We start from the raw sequence: 26,427 nt of genomic DNA, 5'->3' as shown, positions 1-26,427 counted from the left end.
TTTTCTTGGTGTAATTATTGTCAAAAACATTTTTATTTTGGCTGATAAAAAATCTGAGTGGCTGGTAGATTCTTTTAATCTACATAACACAGTGGCAGGTGGACCAACAAGTGAAATTTAGGCCCTGTTTGTGAGTGCGTTTTACAAAACCTTTCATGTCTTCAGATGGGCCAGAGAAAACGTCCCCATGGACTGTGGCTCAAGGGCATACTCAAGTAACAAGAACATAAATATTTACATCATTGCATTTTGTTTATTTCAGGAAGTTTTTCAGGTTCCGAATTGGCTATCAGTGGGAAAAATACTGTTAGCAGTAAATCAACATTTTACATGTTTGTCACACAAAGACACAGACAGGGGCTGAGGGTCTAATTCTCTAGTCTATTAAAGACAAAGTAGTCTTCCTCTTTGCACAGCCAGCTAGGAGCCACAACATCCAGTCAATACTTACTCACACAGACCCTGAGTCAGAGGCTACAGCTGGGAAGTGGGTACAGTAGTTAGAGAGAAATAGAGGCAGAGTGGATACAGTAAGCTCAGCCACTGCGACTGAGACACTGATGGGAGGATGTAGATAAAGGCGAGTGACCGTAAAGGCCTTGAAGTGACTCTTTCTCTGCCTTCAGCACCTGCCCATTAGCGGCCTAAGTTAATGACAGGTTGGCCCCTGTGTGGGGCGAGGGGAGGGGGACGCACTCAAAATGAGAGGGCACCCCCAGGAACGAGAGAGAGGAAAGAGAGGAGAGTTATTTGCTCCTCTGACAGCCATTCTTACCCCTGGCTACAGGTGTGCTTGAGGTACGGAGGGAACCTGTGTGTGTGTGAATATGTGTAAGAAAGACAAGGTTTGTATTCGTCTGTTTGTGTAGTCACGGCGTGGAGGGGGGTGAGGTGAGGGTGGCAGAGGGGAAAGTTGTCTCCAGTCACCTCGTATAACTTCACAAGGCAGAGTCTGACTTACGGTCTCCAGCATCTCTGGTTAACCTCAACATCCTCATCAACAGAGAGAGAGAGAGAGGGGGGACTCTTTGGCTAGACAGTAGTTTATTTTTTTCCTTTTGAACTAACAATACAATTTGAGTTTGACTTTCATCAACTCAATACGTGTCATTAAAAGGTATCCAAAAGCAGAAAAGTGTGTGACAGAGAGAAAAGACAGAGCAAGAGAGGGAGTGACTAAAAGCAAATGATAGAGCTAGGGTTGCTAACATTCAGAGAGCTGAACTCTGTCCTTTTAATAATTACAAACTTCAAAGGCTGTTTCCTCGTTAAAACAGATCATTCTCTCCATCCTTTGAAGCAGGAGGAAAAGAGAGGGATGGACAGAGAGAGATGGGACTCTGTGTTTGTAGTGCCAAGAATTGAAAGAAACAATGAGGACAGTAATCTCTTAGATGTGTTTGGTGACTAGTTTACAACAAGTGGAGACTGTGACGGGATGGCATTTCCTTATTCCACAGAGAGAGAACACGTCCCTCTTGAAAAGAGATTAGATCGGGAGATAAACATGGAATAATAAGGGTAAACAATAGTAATTCAGAAACGGGCTGAAGCTATTCTTTTAAAGGATTGAAATTAAAAACTTATAGTCTACAATTTTCTGAAAATATTTTGTATCCACCTTTACCACCCCCTGAACCTCAAATAAACACAAATAAATGACAAAGACAAATCTCCCAGGTTAAGTGTTTTTACTTCTATATGAAAACCTAGATGTAGAATTAAGACACATAACATACCCATTCAATGATAATGCAAACCTGAACAGGAACAAAAAGACAGGCATAGCTCAGAACTATAGTATAAAACAATTTCATTTTTAATTCAATGTTAATTCTACACAAAAACATTTTTACAGCATTGTAATCATTGCAGTAAGTAGCAAATGAAAGAAAAGCAAGCTACTGCAAAATAGTGTATATGGAGAGAAAGAAAATAAAAAAACAGAAAAAGAATGCACATTTTTGTTTGTTGCAGTTAACAGTGAGAACAACTCTGAGTCCAGGTAAGACCTGAGAGTTGAAGATAGCATTCGTTAATCAATAAAATATTGAATTAGTAACGTTTCTACTGACTGGATGGTTCTGTTTGTACCTGTGCTGTAAGTATGACCCAATCACCAAGAGAAAGTAAAGGAAGGGAGAAAAGACAAACAGCAGAGGAACGGAAAAGTATCTCAGAACTCTTGTTTGCATATTGACTAGTGTGTGTGGTGGAAGGAAAACTACAGTATTTGTAAATAAGCTCAGAGTCCAAATGTAGAAATATAGAGCAGAAATCTCCCCAGAGTGAGCTTGTGCCGAGAAAAGGCCCATTGGCCGCGTATGCACTCTCATCCTCTTTCTCCCTAATCTCGCTCTCTATCCCGCGGGGGATGCAGCATGGAGGGAATACAGTCATGGATTCCTCTAAATTACTAATCACTCTCATGTGTGTCTGATACCCTCTGACTGCTCTCAGCCCCCTGTAACGTGTTAAACACAAACAAATGTGTGTGTGTGTTTGTGTGAACTCAGTTTCGCGGAATCTAGTACCAATGACTAGAACAGTAAGGGTTTGGTTATTGTTGAAACACATTGGGGGAGCATTTGGGGTTGTTGTTGATGGTAACAGCAAAAAACACACACACGTCAATCATCACACCACCTAAGTACAGAGCATGCCCAGTGACCTGCTTAGTGACCTCTGACCTTTTGTTACCACCTCAGCCTTAATGGACGCATCCCGGTCTGCTGATATCTAATTGCCGGGGGGGGGGGGGGGGGGGGGGGGGGGTATAGCCATGAATTAAAACACGACAACAACCACAACAGGATGAACTAAGTGATGACCTGGGGAGCAGAAAGGCAATTGGAAAATTGGGGTCAGACATTGTGTCCCACATACAGGTAACTCCCAAAATAAAGGAAACACGTGTGTAAATGATGGATACAAAGTATATCGAAAGCAGGCGCTTCCACACAGGTGTGGTTCCTGAGTTAATTAAGCAATTAACATCCCGTCATGCTCATGTAGAAAAATGCACAGTTGCCCATTATTAGGCTACCATGGCTAGGAGAGATCTGAAAATGAGCGTTTGCTAAATTAATCAAATCTCAGAGACTGAGAGGGGTCTCAAAGAACCATAGGGGGATTAAAGAACACTTATGGGAGTTTCTGTAACTGCGCCTGAGACAGCATTTTCTACCACCATCAACAAAACACCAAATTATAGAATAAAGTTCTAGACACTTGTAGAATCTATGCCAAAGTGCACTGAAGCTGTTCTGGTGGCCCAAAACCCTATTAAGACACTTTATGTTGGTGTTTCCTTTATTGTGGCAGTTACCTGTACTTCCCCATTGTAATGAAAAACAAATGGTTGCCGAGGATCACTTTGGGTGAGTTGCGAGACATGCTACCAAGGGCTTGGAGATCTGAGGAATGGCAGTATTCACATGCAATAGAGATATTTAAAGGCTCTGCAATAGAGATACAGATAGAGCTGTCAGTATTGAGCAACTCAATCCAATAGGTTGACTGAGAGTCTAGCTCTGCTCTTCATCATCGGCTTGTGTCTTTGTGACTGAGTCAAAAGTATGTGTCTGCTGTGTACACACACACACACACACACACACACACACACACACACACACACACACACACACACACACACACACACACACACACAGAGCCTTCAGAAAGTATTCACATCCCTTTACTTTTTCCACATTTTGTTATTAAATTGAGATGTGTCACAGACACAATAACCCATAATGTTAAAGTGGAATAGAAAATGTAAAAAATGAAAAGCTGAAATGTTTTGAGTCCATAAATATTCAACCCCTTTGTCAAGGCAAGCCTAAATAAGTTCAGAAGTTAAAATGTGCTTAACAAATCACATAAGTTGCATGGACTCATTCTGTGTTCAATAATGATTTTTTAATGACTACTCCCATCTCTTTACCCCACATTTATCTGTAAGGTCCCTCAATCGATTAGGACATTTTAAGCACAGATTCAACTACAAAGACCAGGGAGGTTTTTCAATGCCTCGCAAAGAAGAGCGCCGATTGGTAGACGCTAAATATCCCTTTGAGCATGGTGAAGTTATTAATTAGGCTTTGGATGGTGTATCAATACACCCAGTCACTACAAAGATACAGGCGTCCTTCCCAAGTCAGTTGCCGGAGAGGAAGGAAACTGCTCAGGTATTTCCCCATGAGGCCAATGGTGATTTAAAAACAGTTACAGTTTAATGGTTGTGATAGGAGAAAACTGAGGATGGATCAACAACATTGTAGCTACTCCACAATACTAACCTAAATGACAAAGTGAAAAGAAGGAAGCCTGTACAGAATTCATATTTTCCAAAACATGCATCCTGTTTACAACAAGGCACTAAAGTAATACTGCAAAAAATGTGGCAAAGAAATGTTTTGTCCCGAATACAAAGTGTTATGTTCGGGGGAAATCTAATACAACACATTACTGATTACCAATCTCCATATTTTCAAGCATGGTGGTGGCTGCATCATGTTATGGGTTTGCTTGTCATCGGCAAGGACTAGGGAGTTTAGGATAAAAAGAAACAGAATACAGCTAAGCTGTAAGCACAGGCAAAACCTGATTCAGTGTTCTTTCCAACAGACACTGGGAGACAAATTCACCTTTCAGCAGGACAATAACCTACACCATAAGGCCAAATCTACACTGGAGTTGCTTACCAAGAAGACAGTGAATGTTTCTGAGTGGCCTAGTTACAGTTTTGACTTTAATCTACTTGAAAATATATGGCAAGACATAAAAATGGCTTTCTAGCAATGATCAACAACCAACTTGACAGAGCTTGAAGACTTTTTAAAATAATAATGGGCAAATATTGTATAATCCAGGTGTGCAAAGCTCTTATAGACTTGCCCAGAAAGACTCACAGCTGTAATCACTGCCAAAGGTGTTTCTAACATGTAGTCTCAGGGGGGAGAATACTTACATTTTTTTGTATTTTGTTGATGTTACAATTTTTCTTCCACTTTCACATTACAGTGTTTTGTGTAGATCATTGACCAAAAATGACAATGAAATCCATTTGAATCCCACTTTGTAACAACAAAATGTGTAAAAAGTAGCCATACACACATGTAGATACACACACGTATGCACATGCCTACCCCTCAGACAGTACCCCACGTCGAGCCCAGCCCTGACTCAGAGCTGTAAACTCCCCTATCCCATCCTCCTAGGTGGCGAATGAGGAAGCCCGATGTGCTTAGACAGGTGTGACATCACAAGTTTCCCTCCCCTTCGACTGTAACAACACACTCCAAATTACATGTCTGGCCCCGTCTCCATTTGACACGAGACACGCAAGAGAGAAGACAGACAGGATTCCATTCGGACTCTTCACACCTTCCTCACACCCTCCATGCCCCTCTAGGAGACTTTAAATGATGTCTCCAATTACAACACACAGACTCACACAACCCCAAGGCTTGGCATGGAGACAGAAGTTTAGCGGTATCATTAGTAGCAGGAGGAATTCCAATAGATAATTAGCTATGGAGATGAGAGAGCATCGGCAGTAAATGACACGAGAGAGAAAGGGGGGGTGGGAGGAAGAGAGAGAATAAAGAGTCAGGAAATACAGTGAGAGAGGAAGATGGAGAATATAAAGACAGAGTGAGAGCGAGAGACAAAGAATGAAGAAGTGAAGTGTCTTTAAAAATCTCCTTTCACTCCTCAGTGGCATACAGTACAAGTGTGTAAACTCAGTGTGACTTTATGAACGTCCAGCCGTGTAGCTCATGATGTGACTCGGGAAAACTAAGGAAATTTCTGTTTGTAGAGGGTCCCACTAGGCATGTCTGGGCCCTGTCTCTTTCTCTAGGAGGAGGAAGAGGAGAGAGGTGGTGGTGCCTCTCTTTTTAAACAGATGAGTTCTCTTTCAGTTTGACCTTCCACATTTTGGGCGGAACAACTTTCCCCAAACAGGTAAAGGTCCAAAAGAGATGGAGTGCGAAGGAGGAGAGGAAAAGAGATGGAAAACAGAAAACGGTACATTTTCTCCTGGTGGGCTCCTTTTTGGGACAAGTTGAATGAGATGACGTCACACTGCGATTGCGTCACTCTTCGCACCTAGTCACGTGGGTTTTCCTGCTCTCTAAAGAGTCCGTTCGGAGTTTGCAACTTTCCCAGTTGCCGGGTGTTACCAAACTTTGCCAGAGGTGTCAGTCGCTAGGCGCGGGTATGACGCTGATGTGGAGGAAGTTATCAGGGTGACTGAGGTGCTCGCTCAGCCACTGCAGCGGGGTCTCCAGTAGGGGCTCAATCCCATGGATCACCACCTGGTAGTGCTTGGACTCCTCTGTATAAGGAGAGAGAGAAGGGAGACATGGAGGGAGAGGGATGGAGTATGAGAATGAGCTTCAACTTAAAAATCCTTTTGACTGTGTGTTGGGCTCCATATATTTCTATTTCTACAAACAGAAATGTTAGAATTTTCTTTAAACATCACTAGTCATAGATTATAGTGTGGGAGTGTGCGTCTGTGTGCAAGCGATAGTTAAGTGAGTGTGTGTTTAAGTTGTCCCTCTCACCTCAGAATGACCGAAGCCTCTCGGCTAGCGACAGACAGATTAATCAATCACAGTGACCAAGCCTGACCCTGGGACTGACCACAGGTCACACAGCAAGACAAATGAGCCTCACTCACTGATGGCCTGACGAGGTGTGCACGTGTGTGTTTGTGTGTGTAAGTGTGAGTTAGTATGATAATCTGCATGCGTGAAAGATTGCCAGCAGGTAAATGTATCTGAATGGGTGTGAGTAAGTCTCAATGGGCATATGTTGTATGTGTGTACATTGATGTCTGTAAGTTACTGGTTTTACTCAAAGCAACAGTAGCCCCACCCCCCCCCCCAGAGACACTGGGCCCCAGGTCATGACCTTTTACCCACTCATATCAGAGCACTGAGGGGAAGGGCGGGGTCAAAACACTAGAGGGGGCAGTAGCCAAGTCATGTAGGAGCTCAGTGTCTATATGACTACACACACATACACTGACCGTTTCTCCTTATAAGGTACCAAAAGATGCATACTGTTGCATGTACACGTAATATCTGAACGACCGTTACAATCGTTAGAAATATCTGAGTGAAGAATCCAGGGTTAGTAAGAAGCTCCTCAGGCACACCCACCACCTGCAGACTGCTATACATTATGGATATACAGTGCCGTGAAAAAGTATTTGCCCCCTTTCTGATTTTCTCTATTTTCGCATATTTTTGATACCGAATGTTATCAGATCTTCAACTAAAACCTAATATTAGATAAAGGGAACCTGAGAAAACAAATAACTTTATTTAATTAACAATACCCCTGTGTGGAAAAGTAATTTCCCACTGACACTCAATAACTGGTTGTACCACCTTTAGCTGCAATGACTGCAACCAAACACTTCCTGTAGTTGTTGATCAGTCTCTCACATCACTGTGGAGGAATTTTGGCCCACTGTTGCATGCAGAACTGCTTTAACTCAGCGACATTTGTGGGTTTTCAAGCATGAAGTGTTCGTTTCAAGTCCTGCCACAACATCTCAATTGGGATTAGGTCTGGACTTTGACTAGGACATTCCAAAACTTGTCTTGCTGCATGACCCAGCTGCGCTTCAGCTCATAGATGGATGGCCTGACATTCTCCTGTAGAATTGTCTGATACAGAGCAGAATTAATGGTTCCCTCTATTAAGACAAGTCATCCAGGTCCTGAAGCAGCAAAGCATCCCCAAACCATCATACTACCACCACCATACTTGACTGTTGGTATGAGGTTCTTACTGTGGAATGCAGTGTTCTACCTTTGACTCTTCTGTCTATAGAACATTCTTCCAAGAGTCTTGATGATCCTCCAGGCTCTTCCAGGTGCTTTTTGGTAGACTTGAGTCAACTTTTTGAATGAGATGGGTCCCATTATGATGGGGCGAAAACCAAACACTGCATTCCACAGTAAGAACCTCACACCAACGGTCAAGTATGGTGGTGGTAGTGTGATGGTTTGGGGATGCTTTGCTGCTTCAGGACCTGAATGACTTGCCTTCATAGAGGGAACCATTAATTCTGCTCTGTATCAGACAATTCTACAGGAGAATGTCAGGCCATCCGTCTATGAGCTGAAGCGCAGCTGGGTCATGCAGAAAGACAATGATCCAAAACGCACAATCAAGTCGACATGAAAATGGTTAAAAAGCAACTAATTTGATGTTTTGGAATGTTCTAGTCAAAGTCCAGACCTAATCCCAATTGAGATGTTGTGGCAGGACTTGAAACGAACACTTCATGCTTGAAAACCCACAAATGTCGCTGAGTTAAAGCAGTTCTGCATGCAACAGTGGGCCAAAATTCCTCCACAGTGATGTGAGAGACTGATCAACAACTACAGGAAGTGTTTGGTTGCAGTCATTGCAGCTAAAGGTGGTACAACCAGTTATTAAGTGTCAGGGGGAAATTACTTTTTCACACAGGGGTATTGGGTGTTGCATAACTTTGTTAATTCAATTAATAACTTAAGTATACATTTTTTGTGTTATTTGTAAACTAATTTTCCCTTTGTCTAATATTAAGGCCTATTACATTGAAATAACTTGATCCCACTTTAAACCAACTACTGCTCTTGAGAAAATAAAACAATGACTGCATTACCAATTGTGGCCTGTGTTCATGATGCCGTTCCAGCAATGTACATTTGAACATTTTCGTCATTTAGCAGATGCGCTCATCCAGAGCGACTTACAGGAGAAATTATGGTTAAGTGCCTTGCTCAAAGGCACATTGTCAGATTTCTCACCTAGTTGGCTCTAGGATTCGAACCAGCGACCTTTTGGTTGCAGGCCCAACATTCTTAAACGCTGGGCTACCTTGCCGCCCTATGTACAGCCGTACATAGCAATTTATATGTATAGCCTATGATCACACATACGATCAATACACTCACAAGTACTGACATTCATACTGCAATAACACTTTCCCTCTCTCTTCCACATACTGTACCCCTGGTGACAGTAGCAGGCACATGTGGGGGGAGGAGGGGTGCTCCCCTGACACTCTCACTATGACACAAGGAACATTCATCCCAAATATACACAGCTTGAATACCTACACACAGAATGTATGGTCTGGTAGGACCTCTTATGGTTGTCATGTCTTTTTCAGAGGGTGGAGACCAACGTGATTAATCTGTATTTCTCCTCTGAAACGTTGTGAAAGCACTGTGTCATAGTGGAAGGATTTTGAGTCCTCTATTTTCCATGGATCCTCCTATACTGTGGCCTGAAGGCGTGGGATATCTCCTAGGTTTTACTGGAATGTGACATAATATTAGGGTTCTTAGGAAGACTGACAGAGACATTTTCACATCTGAATCACACTGTGCTGCTGTGAGCCATTAACATGGGGTGAGTTCCAAATGGAACCCTATTTCCTTCATAGTTCACTACTTTTGACCAGAGTCCTATGGGCGCTTGTCACAAGTCGTGCACTATTTAGAGAATAGGGTGCCATTTGGGATGCATGCATGGTTGTTATACATTACTATGGTGTTTTGGGATTGGGGCCAATTCAGTTGTGTTTGATTAATGTTAATGGCATTAATCAAAACACATAACTTTATTGACCCCAATCCCAAAACACTATAGCAATGTATAACTCCATAACTTATTTCCAAAGAGGAATATTGACCACCATAGTTTGAATAAAAATAAAAGATGACAAATTGTCATACACACTGCGGTTGAGTATTGCAGCGACTAACAGTCAAGACATGTTTTGTTACTTAAGTATAGCCGAGTCCAATTTAAGAAGGTCACAACCCCATTCTTCCCTGCAGTGAGGCCAGCCAAGACTAAACAGTTACACCAAAACTCAACCAACACACTGGCCGGCCAATAAGAAATATGTGTGTGTATGTTAGGGGGACTGACAGGTAGAAATCTATCAACTCATCTCTCTAGACCTGAAAAACATCTTTGTCTTGTGATGTCTCATAAGAGTAATTTCATTCAGCAAGTTAGGTAGTTTGTTTTTTCAATAATATACTCAACTGCATTTCAAAGAAAGAACAGGGAAATGGAGTTTGCAGGTATACAATAAACAGACCATAAGGTATTGACTTGAAGACCTCTGTCTCATTTCTGCCTCCCCCTACTCAACACCTAGCAACACCTCACACACCCACCGTCCCTCATATCAAACCAACCACTGAAACCCAGAACACCCCCGCTCTCTGAACAGTGAGACGGCCCGTTTGATGAGAAGAGACTGGATTCGCATTGATTCTGACTGTGGTGTTCTGTGTGGGCGGATTGGCCAATAGTTTCACTCCTTTGTTCTGTGGGTTGTACCATGAATGAGTAAAATCAATAAGAGTGGTGTGTAGGCGAGTATTGTTGGCGCGTGGGCTTGTCAGTCGGGGAGATTTCTGCATTCTCCACTTATTAGAAATATCACCACAAAACCTGTTTTTCTTTATAAGAAACATGTCACATCTGTAAAGGACATGACGGGGGAATTCTCAGAAGGCTTCGACCCGCCAAGGCAACTCTTTCTGAGGCTCGTTCAATTGAATTTGTCCTGCGTCATACACGGGGAGAAACGTGTTACTGTTCAGACATACCTCTCCTGCCTCTAACCCAGTCAAACCATGTCTAATACCTTGGTCAAAACAAAGCGTTCACAGACGTCAAAGCTGACCAACTGACTGCTAATCAGAATAAGATGTTGATGTTCGATTTTCCTGCGTGGGTGCAAGAACATCGGTCCGGTCCGGTAACAGTACGACTCATCTGAGTATCATGCTGCCATAAGCTGGGAATCCCCAGTTAATATAACCCCTGGTTACATGTTTCCTTGGGTTAGTTCAGTTTGATGGGTTTCGGGGTGCTTGAAGGACCATTAAGGCTTCCAGACAAAACAGAGGGGAATGTTTAAGAATGTTGGTTTGATGTTAGAAACATCAGTCGAGTGCTGAGACGTCCTTATCCGATAGGTCCTCACAAGGAATCGGGTCCCCAGAATACGTCTGTGAACAATGCTGCCATTAGGCTGCCTGAGTACCCCCCCAGTCCCTCCAATCCAAACACACCGCTATAATCCCCCGCTATCACACACCCATCTCCCCAGCGAGGAAGAGAGGGAAACACAACAAACGACAGGAGACAAAGCAGCACTTTCACCAAGCCACCACCATCCTCAGAGGAGAGCAGAGAAGGAATTGAGAAAAGAGAGAAATGGATAAAAGAGATTATAGAAGTACAGGAAGGGGATGAAAAGAAAATATAGTGATTCTTGATAAAGCAAGAGAGAGTGGGAGAAAAGGAGCGAGAAAGATATGTGAGGGAGGCAGACAGAGAGTGAAAGAGATAGAGGCAGGCCGGCAGACAGAGCAGTAGTAATGGTAGTGGTGCATTGCTCCATGCAGGTGATTCTCCTGCAGGTCCTCTGTCTCACAGCTCCATTGTCTGCTTATCTACTTCCTCTGCACAGCCCTCCAGACACTACCTGTTTAGGCTGCCTCGCTCTCCATCGCTCCCTCTTCTCTACATGTAGCGCCGCTCCTCATTCCACTATGTATTTTCTTCCCCTCCCGTTTCACTCTTTCACATGAGGGCAACTATTTTCCCTCCTCGACCCTGTCGTGTGTTTTATCTCTGAGCATTGATCTCTAAAAGTCCTCTTTTACTGTGTAAATAAAATAGACCTACATGGCTGATGTCTTTTATTCTCTGGCTTCCTGTGAGATGCAGAGCACCCTTTGATAGCACAGTGAGGAAGAAACAGGTCTGCTTTCTCTTGTGGGACTGTGTGTGTTCACTGTGTGTGTGTGTGTGTGTGTGTGTGTGTGTGTGTGTGTGTGTGTGTGTGTGTGTGTGTGTGTGTGTGTAAGAGGTGGATGTAGTACAGGTGTAATTAGTGTAGTACAATGTCTATGAGTAGGTAAGTACCGTCGTTGGATATAGCCACGGGGTACACCTCCTTCAGCAGATCCCCAAGCGTGTGTGTGTGGCCGTCGGGCGAGATGGGGCGAAACAACTTCTGGATGAACGGTCTGTCACTCATCGTCTACACGGGGGGAGAGGAATCAGAGCATGACAAATAAATTACATACAGTGCCTTCGGGAAGTATTCACACCCCTTGATTTTTTCCCACATTTTGTTGTGTTACAGCCTGAATTTAAAATGGATTAAATTGGGATTGTGTGCCCGTGATCTACACGCAATATCCCACAATGTCAAAGTGGAATTTTGTTTTTAATTTTTAACAAATTAATCAAAAATTAAAAGCTGTAATGTCTTGAGTCAATAATTATTCAACCCTTTGTTATTTCAAGCCTAAATACATTCAGGAGTAAAAATGTGCTTAAAAAGTCACATAATAAGTTGCATGGACTCACTGTGTGCAATAATAGTGTTAAACATGATTTTTAAATTGATTACCCTATCTCTGTACTCCACACATACAATGATATGTAAGGTCCCTCAGTTGAGTAGTGAATTCAAGCACAGATTCAACCAGAAAGATCAGGGAGGTTTTCCAATGCCTTGCAAAGTAGGACACCTGATGGGTTCAAATAAAAAAAGGTGACACTGAATATCCCCTTGAGCCTGGTGAAGTTATTAATTAGGATTGGATGGTGTATCAATACACCCAGTCACTACAAAGATACAGGAGTCCTTCCCAACTCAGTTGCCGGAGAGGAAGGAAACCGCTCAGGGATTTCACCATGAGGCCAATGGTGACTTTAAAACAGTTACAGAGTTTAATGGCTGTGATAGGAGAAAACTGAGGATGGATCAACAACATTGTAGTTACTCCACAATACTAACCTAAATGACAGAGTGAAAAGAAGGAAGTCTGTACAGAAAAAAAATATTCCAAAACATGCATCCTGTTTGCAATAAGTTACTTAATTAATTACTCAAGTACTTTTATGCAATAGCTTGACAATAGCCCTAACGCAAGAACATAAAATGAAGTGCTTATTCTAGGCTACAAGTCATGACTTGATTATTTCTGGCGCAGACCCAAGCCCTCGGGAACTGCGCCCCAAATTAATATGCCACTAAATAAGCCAAAGTCTCTAACGATTCAATCACAGCCTACTCCAGTGATAAAAGTTAGGTGCAATACAGGGGAGGCTGGTGAGGTGAAATCGGAAGATGAGCTCATTGTAATGGCTTATAGGTCGTTATCATTGAAACGTCACAATACGTTCAATTTGGCTGCTGGGGGGCAAGGAAACCCACAGCTTCACTAAAACCATTGACAACTATGTGCCGTTTTCAAGAGATTGTTAAATGTTATAATTATTTTGTTTTAATATCATCACCTCTTGAAGAACAGAGTCAGAGCTACAAATTGTTCCATGCAAAACAATTGTGCACATTTAGCTCCATCATCAGAGTTACACAGAAAGTAACTGCATGCTTTTCGTGATCAGTAAACATCTATTGATCGTGTCATTTCAGATATGTGAGGGTAGCCTCATGATCTCTCTCAATATTGGCTGCCATTAATTGGACATTTGAGTGATATAAAGGGAAAGTGAACTATACCTGACAAGTGTAAGTGGTTTAGGTTAATTTTCCAATCCTTTGCGGGCTCTGCCTGTCAAACAACAGAAGGGTGCATTTGCCGATGTACTGTTAGCTGATAATGTTTACTTTGCAAGCTACCAGTAAATACTTAGTACAGTTGGCTAAACATATAGTGAGTGATAAGTAAACCTAATGTAGTTTTCCTCTCCAACTGCAGCGTAGACCTATCTGATGAAGTTAGCTAACATAATCCCCTTTTTAACATTGTTTTTAATTGTTTAATTATGATTGCTGCTGACATGACAGGCACTGAGGTAAAAAAAGATAAAAATATAATTGGCTAGCTAGCTAATAACAGATTACGTCAACATGGCTAGTTAACAAGCTAACTTTCAGTAGATAAACTAAATGGCTATATTTGCTTGGCATCTATAGTAGTGATGACAGCAGTCCGACTGACAACTTTACCAGCACGAGGAGTTGCCGATGTCAAGCTCTTCCAAAAGCTTAATCTCTGATGAAGCCAGATAAATGACACGTTGTTTGCTTAGCCAGCTAGTTACATTTCAAATGGATAGGCTACCCTCACACATCTGAAATGACATGATCAATTGATGTATAGTGATCATGAAAAGCACATTACTTGCTGTTTAACTCTGATGATAGAGCTAAATGTGCGCAATTGTTTTGTATGGAATAATCTAAAATGTCTAGTTCTATAATTTTCTAGAGGTGATGATATTACAACTAAAAATGTATAACGTTTGACAATCCCTTGAAAATGGCATGCAGTTGTCAATGGTTTTAGTGGAGCCAAATCACACTATCTGCACCGTTTTGAGACGTTTTACTGATAACGACCTATTGAAGACAAGAGTCCACCTACAGACACAAAATATTAAAAGTGGTGCTTGCTACCCAATCTCTGATCTGAGGGCACATGAGAAAGATGCCGCTCGCTGGATATGGTCCAGAAGATCAGGTGTTCGCACACGGACACCGGCTATCGGGTTGGCTATCAGTTCTGGGAAACCAGTTTGTCTATCAGTTCAGGGAAACCAGGGGCCTCCGAGGTGACAAACGGCGAGTCTGACACACAATAGCAACTAATCATGGGAGTTGTGAAAAGGAAACCGGCAACGGGAGGGTTCGGGTAACGGAGCTGTAACTAACACCGCCGGGCGCATGGTAGGGAAGGTGGCTCCAAAGGCGCGAAGCTGGCTCTCGGGTTACCAGAAAGAGTGACTCACTGACAGGAATCGCAGAGTTTGTGCAGGATTATGCCGGGAGCTGGAGTGGAGAGAGTGCGATAAGTGACAGCTACTTCGTTGCATTTTTAAAAACCGCCATGAATAATTGACCCGGGTACCATACAAAGAGGGGGCCATTGATCCTGGAGAGAAGCGCGATACTCTTGGACGGTGACACTTTCTTTTCAGTTCGTGTGACACCAGAGCTAGCAGAGTACCACCTGGCGACACCCAAGAGCAATGCGTCATTAACTCTCCAACGATGAGAGGTCAGGTGAAAAGCGACTCGCTCTCCCTGACTGAAGCAAGCAAGGGAACTCAACCCATAGCCTAATTGCCGGAGTGGATTCAATCCGACTAATTGGCAGTAAACTTGTGGCTGAGGTGCACAAACGTCAATCAATATAATAATAATTATTATTGGCCCGTGACAAGAACGGGAAAAATGCGGTGAGGGAGGAGTGCCCTTCTCAAATAGAACAGTGATCTGCGCCGCTCGGTCATGTTGTCAACAAGGCAGCATGGTGCATCGTCTAGAAACATATATCTCATTTCCATAAAATATGTGTTTGAATTTTCAAACTAGATTTAGTTCGGAAGGCAATTACTCCACGTGCTTAATCTAGTCTGGGCTACATCACTTTTGTTTTGAGCCTACTTCACCGTGGGCTTTGAACGGGGCACCTGGCTCACTCCCGGGAGCCAGCCCGGTCCAAAATGAATGCTATTCACTTTTCACCCGGTGCAAACTCCTCCCACCGGGGTAACCTGGCCCAGATAATCAAACCCCCCTCACTGAATGAGTCAGTTGGAGAGAAAGCATTGGCACTTTTCTCACTGAGCCCAAGACCTTCCACTGGTAAATAAAAAATTCCAAGGAGATTTTTTGGAGCTCTCTTTTTCCTTAACCACTATGGCACCATGTAATGTACAGTATACATGCAGGCTACCTCTCATGGAATTGGATGCCCTTACATGAATTACTTTTTGCAAATCCAATCAGTTTTCCACGTTGATTCAACGTCATCACATTGATCTTTTGGGTTAAAATGACGTGGAAACAACGTTGAATCAACCGGTTTTTGCCCAGTGGGATTTTCATTTTACGCCAGATTTAGTGGCTTTGGCACTTTGTAACACAGTGGCGTCACTTTTGGAGCTGGAAACTGGCGGCCGAATAAGACTGGCGCGTGCAATCACCAAGTGCGCACAATGGCACTCTAGGACGCACACGCAATGACACAGATAAATCCATCCCCTCGAAATCTCTTCCCTTTTCAAAAAAGAGCACAGTCTAGCGGAAGTGAGTGCTCTGTTATTTAGAGTCAATGTTGTCATTAATTCTGTCTGCATCAAAAGCAGCATGTTATTTACACTAAAGACCGCAATTTGTCGTCAGAGGGGGGCCTGCAGGTTGAAATACAGTCATCAATGATGACTACTGCATCCGGACGAGGATAGCTTTGTCCGCTGTTGGTTCAGTTAACTTTGGAGTACACAATGCGTCTGGTTTTACAACCACTGTTTTATTATTGTGTTGGACCGTTTTATTATAGGCAAAATAAAAAACGCTTAGTTGAAGTGTGAAATTAGTTACATATGTACCTAGTTTTGGGACAACATCGGGAGTCTGTGTATTGTCCAACCAATACAGAGACTCCCAATGTTGTGTCCCAAAGCTCATTTGTACCAAGCTTTGGTTTAATTTTGCATGTATTTGTTTATGATAGCCATATGTCCATGTGACGGAATTGGCCACAATATTATAATTGAAGACTAGGCATTACATCACATTTTCCTGGAAGTGGCAAAAAATATTCATCATCTCATTTTGTGGTAACATTTTGTTTCCTTTACTAACTAAAAGTCAATATAGGCCAAGACGTTTTTATAATGTTTTAGTCAACACTTGAATGATATATTTTATTGTTCTGTTTGGTCGTCTTTAATTTTGAATAGATTTATGATTGTAACATTCCAGTGAAAACATTGATGCGAGATTTTATGGGCATAAAGGCTGACATCTGTTATAACACAGCAGCAAAGCCATGACAACCTACTCTGATTCCCCTGGAGAAATTTCCACATCAAACTATATTCAGCAATATATCACTAGAACCCCTTCACAAGTGACTCGTCCAAACATGCCTTCATTTGTTTATTCTTGTTGAGAAGAGATGGCCTCAAATACTATGGAATAAGGTAGGCAAAGCTATATACCAGTCGAGCTGATTCGAGGGCTTATTGAACGCAGTCTTGGGTGAAATCATGCCTGTTCCAGGGGCGCCATTTCCCCACGTAGTTTTCCTACACTATGTGATACACACGGCCTAATGTTTTACAGACCTTCAGGGGGAGACACTGGTGCTTATTCATCTTTTTGAGGGAATTTCATCTGAGTCATGGATGGCGGGATCCCCCTTAGGAATTCACCTTCATTTGAGTTGCCCACATCCAACTATAAACTAGTCAAACGAATCGCTCGCCAAGCACACGGCCAGAAAAAAACATTAGGCTAACACATTTGGAGTGGGTGACCTCTGGGAAAATATGAGGCTTGTTTGATTTATCTGCTGTTATCAAAGGAGTTTAACAAAATACAATTTTTGGGGAAAAAATTATTCACTGAATATCTCCAGGAAATATTTTGCAACTGAGCACTTCTGTAGGGTTGTTTCTGTCACCGGATCACAATAAATTACAAGCTTACTAACAAATTAAAAGTTGCTCAACAGCAGCCCACTTTAAGCCATAGGACTTGGGCGGTATCCTATTCATGAAGCGCCTTACTAGTCGTCATACAGCACCATCTACGGGACAGTTCAGGTACTAGACTGCATCGTCATAATACAAGCCAGTGGAGTGACAATTAATTGATGATTGTGTTGATAAGCAGTTTGTGCAGCACATTTCAGTAATAACATATTTCTGTGTACTGTGTATTTTGTTTCATTCTTACTCTGATTTTCATATTCACTTAATGCTTACTCATATTCCTAAATGCACTATCATGTTCTATTTGCTTATCAGATGATAAAAGAGTATTCTTTCATTACTATGCATTGCCGTATTTGTGACCGGAGGTATTTTTTGGATTGCATCGATTACATCATCTATTAAGAGTAGCAGTGATGCCACACTGCAGGTCACACTGGCTGTGATGTAAACAAGGCGTGTATTAGCCCATTTACCAGGTATATCCTGAAGGGGATGTAGCGGAAGCCTCCCTCCTCGGTGGGGTATTCCATCAGCTTACGGTTCATGGCCCAGAACTGGTCAAACTTATCTGAGGAACACAACACAACCACATTTACATACAAACTGTCCCCATCTCCTTTTATGTTTTTAAACCAGCTCTACAAGGCTTCTGAAACTCTGTTAACCTGTCCTGGTTTCTAACTCCCCTCCCCTGTATCTCACTTTCACACAATTTTAGCTTTTGAAATATTTCAGATCTGTTTTCTCTTCTGGGTGGAGTTGTAACTGTCTCTTTCTCTCTCTGTTTTGGTTATGGAAGTGAGAAGAGAAAAAACTTTGCAGCTGAGGCAAAGACACTGTTCAGTGAGCGTGAGTGGCGTGGTTTTGACTGGTTGGCTTGGGGGTGTGTAAGTTGTTGAGTAGAGGGGCAAAATAAGGGTACAGAGTCCCAAAGTCAATACTTACGTGTGTGCGTGTGTGTATGTGTGTGTGGGGGCGCTCACCGTTCTGCAGGCCCATCCACAGCTGCTTGTGGTCTTTCTTCTGCATGTCGTTGATGACCTGGCTCTTGTGTTTGAGGGCATCCGCCTCCTTGATGCTGGACATGAAGTGGGCCTCGATCACAGAGTTAGAGGGGCAGTGGAGCAGGTCACGCTCTGGGAAATTCTACCTCAGAGAAACCACACAGGCAGGACTGCTTTTTATAGAGGTTGACCGATTAATCGGCATGGTAGATTAATTAGGGCCGATTTCAAGTTTTCATAACAATCGGTAATCGGCATTTTTGGACACCGATTGTGGCCGATTATATTGCACTCCACGAGGAGACTGCGTGGCAGGCTGACCACCTGTTACGCGAGTGCAGCAAGGAGCCAAGGTAAGTTGCTAGCTAGCATAAAACGTATCTTGTAAAAAACATTCAATCTTAACATAATCACTAGTTAACTACACATGGTTGATGATATTACTAGTTTAACTAGCTTGTCCTGCGTTGCAAATAATCAATGCGGTGCCTGTTAATTTATCATCGAATCACAGCCTACTTCACCAAACGGGTGATGATTTAACAAGGGCATTTGCGAAAAAAGCACAATCGTAGCACCAATGTACCTAACCATAAACATCAATGCTTTTCTTAAAATCAATACAGAAGTATATTTTTTTAAACCCGCATATTTAGTTCAAATAAATTAATGTTAGCAGGCAATATTAACTAGGGAAATTGTGTCACTTCTCTTGGGTATATGCAGCAGTTTGGGCCGCCTGGCTCGTTGCGAACGGTGTGAAGACCATTTCTTCCTAACAAAGACCGTAATTAATTTGCCAGAATTTTACATAATTATGACATAACATTGAAGGTTGTGCAATGTAACAGCAATATTTAGACTTATGGATGCCACCCTTTCCATAAAATACAGAATGGTTCCGTTCTGATAGTTTCCGGATTTGACCATTTTAATGACCTAAGGCTCGTATTTCTGTGTGTTTATTATATTATAATTAAGTCTATGATTTGTTATTTGATAGAGCAGTCTGACTGAGCGGTGGTAGGCAGCAGCAGGCTAGTAAGCATTCATTCAAAAAGCACCTTCCTGCGTTTGCCAGCAGCTCTTCGCAATGCTTGAAGCACAGCGCTGTTTATGACTTCAAGCCTATCAACTCCCAAAATTAGTGCCTATAAGAACATCCAATAGTCAAAGGTATATGAAATACAAATGGTATAGAGAGAAATAGCCCTATAATAACTACAACCTAAAACTTCTTAACTGGGAATATTGAAAACTCATGTTAAAAGGAACCACCAGCTTTCATATGTTCTCATGTTCTGAGCAAGGAACTTAAATGTTAGCTTTTTTACATGGCACATATTGCACTTTTACTTTCTTCTCCAACACTGTTTTTGCATTATTTAAACCAATTTCAACATGTTTCATTATTTATTTGAGACTAAATAGATTTGTATTTATGTATTATATTAAGTTAAAATAAAAGTTTTCATTCAGTATTGGTGTAATTGTCATTATTACAAATATATATATTATATTTAAACAATTTAACAATGATTTTCTTAAAATATATATATATATATATATATATATATATATATATATATATATATATAATAATAATACAAAATAAATTTTAAAATTTTAAAAAAATAATAAGAATCGGTATTGTCGTTGAAAAATCATAATCGGTCGACCTCTAGATTTTTAGCACTGTATACCAGGGGTTGGAACCGGTTCAGGGAACAGAACCGAAAACTGGAAAATAACTATATTTTCAAGGAACAAAAGTGATCTATACTGTTTCGGAACAAAACCATCATTTTAAAAGCATGGGATCCGGTTAATAACGTTATTTTATGTTCCAGGTATTTTTTTCTAGTCCCACTACAAAACACAACAAAGCCCTCACTCTGTCACTCAGAAACGTATTCCAGTGTCTACCTGGAAGCTGAAAATCTTTGCCTGTGCGTGTTTAGGCTACCTGACCCTCCCCCTCTGAAGCATAGGCGTCGGACAGTACTGACGTTACAAGCTTGATTCAGAAGATAGGGAGAGATTTTTAATTAGCAAGAGAAAAATGTGTAATATTTTTCAATGCTAGTTAAGGATACTATAGGCCTAGTTATCATGTTTCACATTGGATTTATTAACTATAAAAAGGTAAGACGTGTTTTAAATTCTTGTGCCGCACTGCACACACAAGCTTGTTAACGTCTTCTATGGAGGAACTTTGAATGTCCTTTGAACTAGCTATCTAACAAGCTTGAGATAGCTAGCTCAAAGGACATTCAAAGTTCCTCCATAGAAGACACTCCTCCTAGGTAGAATTCTGTGAACCTAATTCATATAATGCATGTCATAACAAGATGCCCAGCGCTTCACGCCTCCTCAACCGTCTCTCGCTACACCCTCAAAATGTTTGCCACAGCTTGCGCCATAGGCTACACTCGTCTGTCCATCACGCATGTAAACAACAAGCTTATCATGCATGTAAACAACTATCTTGTCACACTGATTGGTGAAGTAATTTAATGAGCAAAATGTTTAAAAAATATATATTTCACAGGTTAAAAGAGGAACAGAAAGGAACGAAATAAACCTGTACTATTTTTTTTTATTTGAACCGGTTAAGAACTTTCTTTTTCAGGTCGGAACAGTGGAACGAAACAGGGAAAAAAAGTGGTTCTGTTCAGAATGAAACATTTGGAAAATGATTTTGGTTCCAACTCCTGCTATATACAGGCCAGCATCTGGAGGATTCTACATTTGGAGCAGCAAATATAGTTGCTGCTCCATATGTACTATGTTAACTTGCTGCAAAACAAATTCTGTGTTGTACCTTAAAGTGCACAGTGATGCTCCAGGGCAGGGCAGTGTTGGAGGCATGCAGGTCAAACAGTAATCCGATTGGATAGTGCCTGCAATGAATAAACACAGCCACACCACATCAGTTGAGAAAACATGTCACCAGGGCTTCATTCTTGTCCAACTCTGAATCATAATAAGTTATCCTCTCCTTCACCTTGGGCTGGATCCTAAGTAACCGATTAATACGTTTTAGAGAAAATAATTTAAATCAACCCCTTATTTACCCAAATGTCTGAGTTTAATGTGTATGTCACTTTAAGATCAGGACTCATGGCCACCCAAATGTCCAACGCTTGTGTTGGGCTGCCACCTGGTGCCTGAAACGTAGGACTGCAGATAATTGGTATGTCGTCTCCTCATTGATGATGATAGGAGGCGAGTTGATATGCTTAATTCTGATCTCTAAAATATTTACTTTACTCTACTGCTGTGTTAGAACACTTGTTTCTATGGAGGGGCACAGGGAATTCTAACCATTATATTCACTAGTAGTTGTTAAAACAAGTCAATAATTGAAAACACACATAGCCCTCGCAGTCCTAATTTAAAGCTCACCCACCATTTGAGTGACGTTCCCTCGAAATCAAACCACATCTCCTCTACGTCCTCGGCCTTCATGACCTTCAGGAAGTGCTTTTTCACCTTGTCTGTGACCAGAGTCAGGTAGCTCATCCTTGGCAGGAGGAGCTGAGGAGAGAACAGCAGAGAGGGGGAGAAGTGAGGGGCTCAATCTAGGTTCCCGCAAGAGTCCATGGCTCAAGCCAGCTCAGTAGTCATGTGTGTGACCTGAATTAGCTAGATCTATGTCACAAATGCCATGTCCATTGCACATGAGATTGGTCGCACCTTAATTGGGGAGAACAGGCTCATGGAATGGCTGGAGAGGAATGGTATCAAATAGTACATGGTTTCCAAGTGTTTGAAGCCATTCTATTCTATTACAGCCATTATTATGAGCCATCCTCCCCTCAGCAGCCTCCCCTGGCATTGTCCAGCAAAGCGACATCATTTTTTTTTATTGTATATATAGTACTAGTCTGCATGATGTCACACTTACATAGAAGGGTTCGGCCTCTCTCTCTGTGATCTCATCCTGGTAAAGTGTGAAGCAGGTCGGAATCCGACCAAACCAAACATCCCGCAGCACGTCCTTGTCATCTGCCATCCTCCCGTCGCTCCCAGTGGCACATAAAGGAAGTATTCTCTAGCTACAAACTAACTGTCATCAACAGATTAAAGGGTCAATCTTGGATTGGAACATTCATTTTGGGACATTTAAATGAATGTTATATACCTATTGATTCTTGAAGAGTTTAATTGATCAATTCCTCATGAGTTTAATTGTTAACTATCGTACCCCACCCGAACCCAAAATATGAGCTTGTTTTACCTGGTTGTTTGTAAACGATGTCATTGTAAACAAACCCTGCATAACCTCACAACATGGCTAAAACTATAATCATCTGTCTATGAGTGGCAGTGACCGTCTGAGTGACCGTTGTTGTTGGAACTCCAGATTTTGCACCATTGAAAGTCAGTCTCATATGAGAGTACACCAGAATGGTAACATTCGAAAGCTCTCTACAGAACGTGTCAATCAAGCTCTCTTCGGAACCAGTCAATCACAGCTCTGCAAAGAGTTCTAATCTTACCACATTTTGTGAACACACAACTTCAACTAGCCAGCGTTAGGCTAGTGGAGAAATACAAAGTGCTAGTTAGCTAACGTGTTAGCTAGATACTGTAACTAGCTAGATACTGTAACTAACTAGCCACGACTTCACTGGTGGTGAGGAATAAGATTACATTTAACATGGTTAATTAAGCAATGGTGTATTAGTTACTTTGCCACGACTTACATGTAAATTATTCTGTAATGACTTGCTAGCTAGCCAACTAGCTAGATAGCTGCGTATGCTACCTAGCCTCACTGGCACCGGCAGGAATAGTAGCGAGGCTGTGGGCACATTTGAAAGTTTGCCCTAAACAAGTGGTAGGACTAGGAGCAGATCATTACTAAAAGTTGAGACAAATGATGAACAACATCTTACTTTTCTAGAGCGTTTGTAACCAGCTGCGATTAAGGAAGAGGGCCGTGGTGATGTTGTCATTCGCCTGTCAAGGAAAAAAAGCAAAGAAATCCTCCTTTTCCCCGACGAGGTGTAACCTGCAGTATAGAGTGGCATCCAGCGTTCATTGGAATGTATTACACTAATCATGTCGAGATGGTTGTATTCAGTGCAAAAATGACCTATAAAGTTGTTGGGTAGTGACGAAAATGTTGATTCGCCTAGTAATCGATAAGTAATTTTGTAGTTATTGGTAGTTTCATTTACAGCTTGCAAACCACTGAAGTTTTCTTTAAGGACAACAAATATGGCGCCTTTCACGATCCGTAGATTTTTTTCTATGACGCAATAATTATGCGTCGCCACCTGTTGGACGTCATTACAACGATCCAAATCCAATTGTTGTGCTCCCTGAATCAAGAATGGATAGGAAATTTGAAGTTGATAACCTCGAAACGCGTCTTGAGACGCTGGAAAGTCGTATATACGGTGAAAAAAGGAACAAGGGAGGGAAACCCGTGAAGGTTTGACAATAATATTTTATATTAAAAATGCAGAATAGCGATTCAACTGGCTGCTAGCTTTGGCTAGCTAGCTAGCGAATGCCCTTTTTGCACACTGACTGTCTTTATACAATCAATATTATGGAAAATGTGTGAAGAACAGCTATGCCAGGGCATTCCGACTAAGTTAGCTACAATCCAACATTTTAATGTCGAGCGAGTAATTGCTAACTAGATAGCTAAATAACTAAATGCCAGCACGGCTATAACACGGTTTATTTTCACAAGTTTCGCTTTTTAGTTGATCATATAATGCACTCTGTTCCTTAGTGCGCGGATTCCCTCTCCAGAGTTCAGTCCGCCCTTGCAAACACTGCAAATAAGAGGGAACGAGTGAAGATTCTACACAAAAAGAGTGAGTGACATCTTAGACAACACAACTGTGTGACTTGGATGGGACACATTATTACCAGGACAATCACAAAGGAAGGTCAATTGTGAATATATTTCCCACATAGTAACTAGTATATATATTCTATAACCTTTTGTTCTTTGTACAGTTGAGGACCTGCTGAAGTATCTGGACCCTCAGTTCACTGACCACATCACTGTTCCTGATGCCATGAAGCTGGAATTCATCCTTGCTGGTAAGAGTTTTTCATTTAAAATATGTGAGTAAATGTTGCCAAATTTGGTCCTGCATCATGGTGATTGAGTAGGCCTCTGGCGTATGGATATGTGCCTCCAGTCTCAAACTCATGCACTTGTTTCTCCCCACAGAGGAAGACTTCCTCCTTTCCCAGGCCACCCTTCTGGAGCAGGTCAGCAACCTCCAGCCACTATTGGACAGCAACTACATCAGAGGTCAGTGCGAGGGAATTTAAGTACCATTACAATATGGTCTGTGTGAAGTGATGATGGGTTAAATAGTGTTTGTTATGTTGAATGCAACTCATTGTAAAGTTCTTATTCACAGATGTGCCAGAGCATGCCACCAAGCTACAGCGTTTGTCTCAGATTCACATCAAAGAGCAGGTATGACCCCCCCCCTTCTTGATTTTGTCTTTCCTCACAAGACACGCTAGATTGACTTTTGTGAATTACAGTATCTTAGTGACACCATTCTTGTCATTTTCCCAAAGGACCAAACTGAGGCCCAGTCCCTAGAGGTGAAGAAGCTGTTTGAGGAGTATAACAAAATGGTACCTTTCCTTCATTATAATATCAAATAATGGAATTATTGAAGTGAATAAATAACACTCAAGCCAGAGGAAAATGTATCTGAGGTTAGCTAGTGAAACTGCCGAGTACATTGGCTGTCTTGTCTCCTGACCTCCTCGGTTAGATGAATAAGCATGAGTGGTTGCTGAAAGTAATTACCTAGATTGTGTTTTCTGTCAAGTCATGTTGAACTCTGAGAAATGTCTAGTCTGTGCTAATGGAATGAACTGCCCGGCCCACCAAATTATCTTTGAACCTTGACCTCTTTGGCAGATGTTCCTGCTGTCCAAGCAGTTCACCCAGTGGGATGAGAGCCTGCGGAAAGTGGAGGAGGCAAAGGGAATCCGTCAAGTGGAGTAAAGATTATGTCCAGTGATGACCGTTATGACAATGTCACGGCATGATGTCATCTGTGTGTCAAGTGTCCAATATGCACCTTAATGTAACTTTCTGGATATTATTGTTATTTATTTACAGCTACATCTAGAGACATTTGCATAGCTTTTCTTTTTTTAATATATATATATATCTATCCTCTTTGTACATTTATTCAACATAAAATGTACCCATGCATTCCAACTCTGCAACACTGCTCCAGGGAGTCACAAGACACTGCTTTTTTTTCTGGGTTGCTTGACAGTAGAAGAGCATAGAGAAGAATTTGCACACTAACTTAATTCTTCTTCCACAAAGTCTTGGTTTTAAATGGTTTTCTATCAGACAGCATGACCGCAAATGTAAAGTAATTGCAATAAAATCCATACTATTCAAACTGAACTATTTGGTTTACTTCTGTTTGTGCAAGACTGTTCAATATATTGTTATAAAACAACTGTCTGAAACTTCAACTGTGCTAAGAGTATTTTTCTGATATTTGCATTTAATTACGGGTACTTCAAAAACCATATGACTAAGAGAAACGTATTTTTAGTCACAAGGTAGGTTTCCATCCAATTTACGACAGATTTTAATGCGAAACTTCTAAAATCTGCATAAAATAGTATGCGCATTTTCCCACCAGAGATGTGTTTCCATGAAAAGGATTTATTGCGGATAAAAGCCTGTGCGTGATGACGTGGTGGACATAAAAATAACGTTTATTGTCAAATGTCCATATACCGAATGAAAAATACAAGTTCACTGGGTTTCCATTTTCAATTCTATTGATGGTTTTCTCAGAAACTTTAGCGTTATATAGTAAATGTGCCCACGTCCGCTTCAGCCAACTGCTCAACAGCTGCGTGC

The 26,427-nt window shown here is 41.6% G+C and overlaps 2 protein-coding genes across 2 annotated transcripts; one reads left to right on the top strand and one right to left on the bottom strand.

Moving 5' to 3' along the window:
- Positions 1-5,811: 5,811 nt before the first annotated feature.
- On the bottom strand, positions 5,812-23,777 carry LOC115176684 (autophagy protein 5). The gene is made up of 8 exons (XM_029736881.1): positions 23,441-23,777; positions 22,447-22,608; positions 21,949-22,076; positions 21,361-21,439; positions 18,516-18,678; positions 18,006-18,100; positions 11,971-12,088; positions 5,812-6,343 (listed from the first exon to the last, which is right to left on the bottom strand). Exons 2-8 carry the CDS (start codon positions 22,552-22,554, stop codon positions 6,207-6,209), a joined length of 828 nt encoding a protein of 275 aa, XP_029592741.1. The 5' UTR covers positions 22,555-22,608; positions 23,441-23,777; the 3' UTR covers positions 5,812-6,206.
- A 41-nt stretch (positions 23,778-23,818) lies between these two features.
- Positions 23,819-25,959, top strand: LOC115176685 (dynactin subunit 3). Its single transcript, XM_029736882.1, has 7 exons — positions 23,819-23,982; positions 24,292-24,376; positions 24,522-24,608; positions 24,742-24,825; positions 24,938-24,996; positions 25,104-25,163; positions 25,456-25,959. The coding sequence occupies exons 1-7, from the start codon at positions 23,881-23,883 to the stop codon at positions 25,540-25,542; spliced, it is 564 nt and encodes a 187-aa protein (XP_029592742.1). The 5' UTR covers positions 23,819-23,880; the 3' UTR covers positions 25,543-25,959.
- Positions 25,960-26,427: the final 468 nt, after the last annotated feature.

This window comes from Salmo trutta, chromosome 37, assembly GCF_901001165.1.
Source record: "Salmo trutta chromosome 37, fSalTru1.1, whole genome shotgun sequence".
In the NCBI taxonomy this organism is placed as follows: Eukaryota; Metazoa; Chordata; class Actinopteri; order Salmoniformes; family Salmonidae; genus Salmo; species Salmo trutta.
This window is presented reverse-complemented; position numbering and strand designations above follow the sequence as displayed.

Excerpts from the sequence above, each read along its gene's own strand:
- LOC115176685 (XM_029736882.1), top strand. The coding sequence starts at position 23,881 with ATGGATAGGAAATTTGAAGTTGATAACCTCGAAACGCGTCTTGAGACG. Across the intron at positions 24,609-24,741 it reads GCTGGAATTCATCCTTGCTG|AGGAAGACTTCCTCCTTTCC; the intron begins GTAAGAGTTTTT and ends TTCTCCCCACAG. Across the intron at positions 25,164-25,455 it reads TTGAGGAGTATAACAAAATG|ATGTTCCTGCTGTCCAAGCA; the intron begins GTACCTTTCCTT and ends CCTCTTTGGCAG.
- LOC115176684 (XM_029736881.1), bottom strand. The coding sequence starts at position 22,554 with ATGGCAGATGACAAGGACGTGCTGCGGGATGTTTGGTTTGGTCGGATT. Across the intron at positions 18,679-21,360 it reads GCATCACTGTGCACTTTAAG|AATTTCCCAGAGCGTGACCT; the intron begins GTACAACACAGA and ends TCTCTGAGGTAG. Across the intron at positions 18,101-18,515 it reads GTGGATGGGCCTGCAGAACG|ATAAGTTTGACCAGTTCTGG; the intron begins GTGAGCGCCCCC and ends TGTGTTCCTCAG.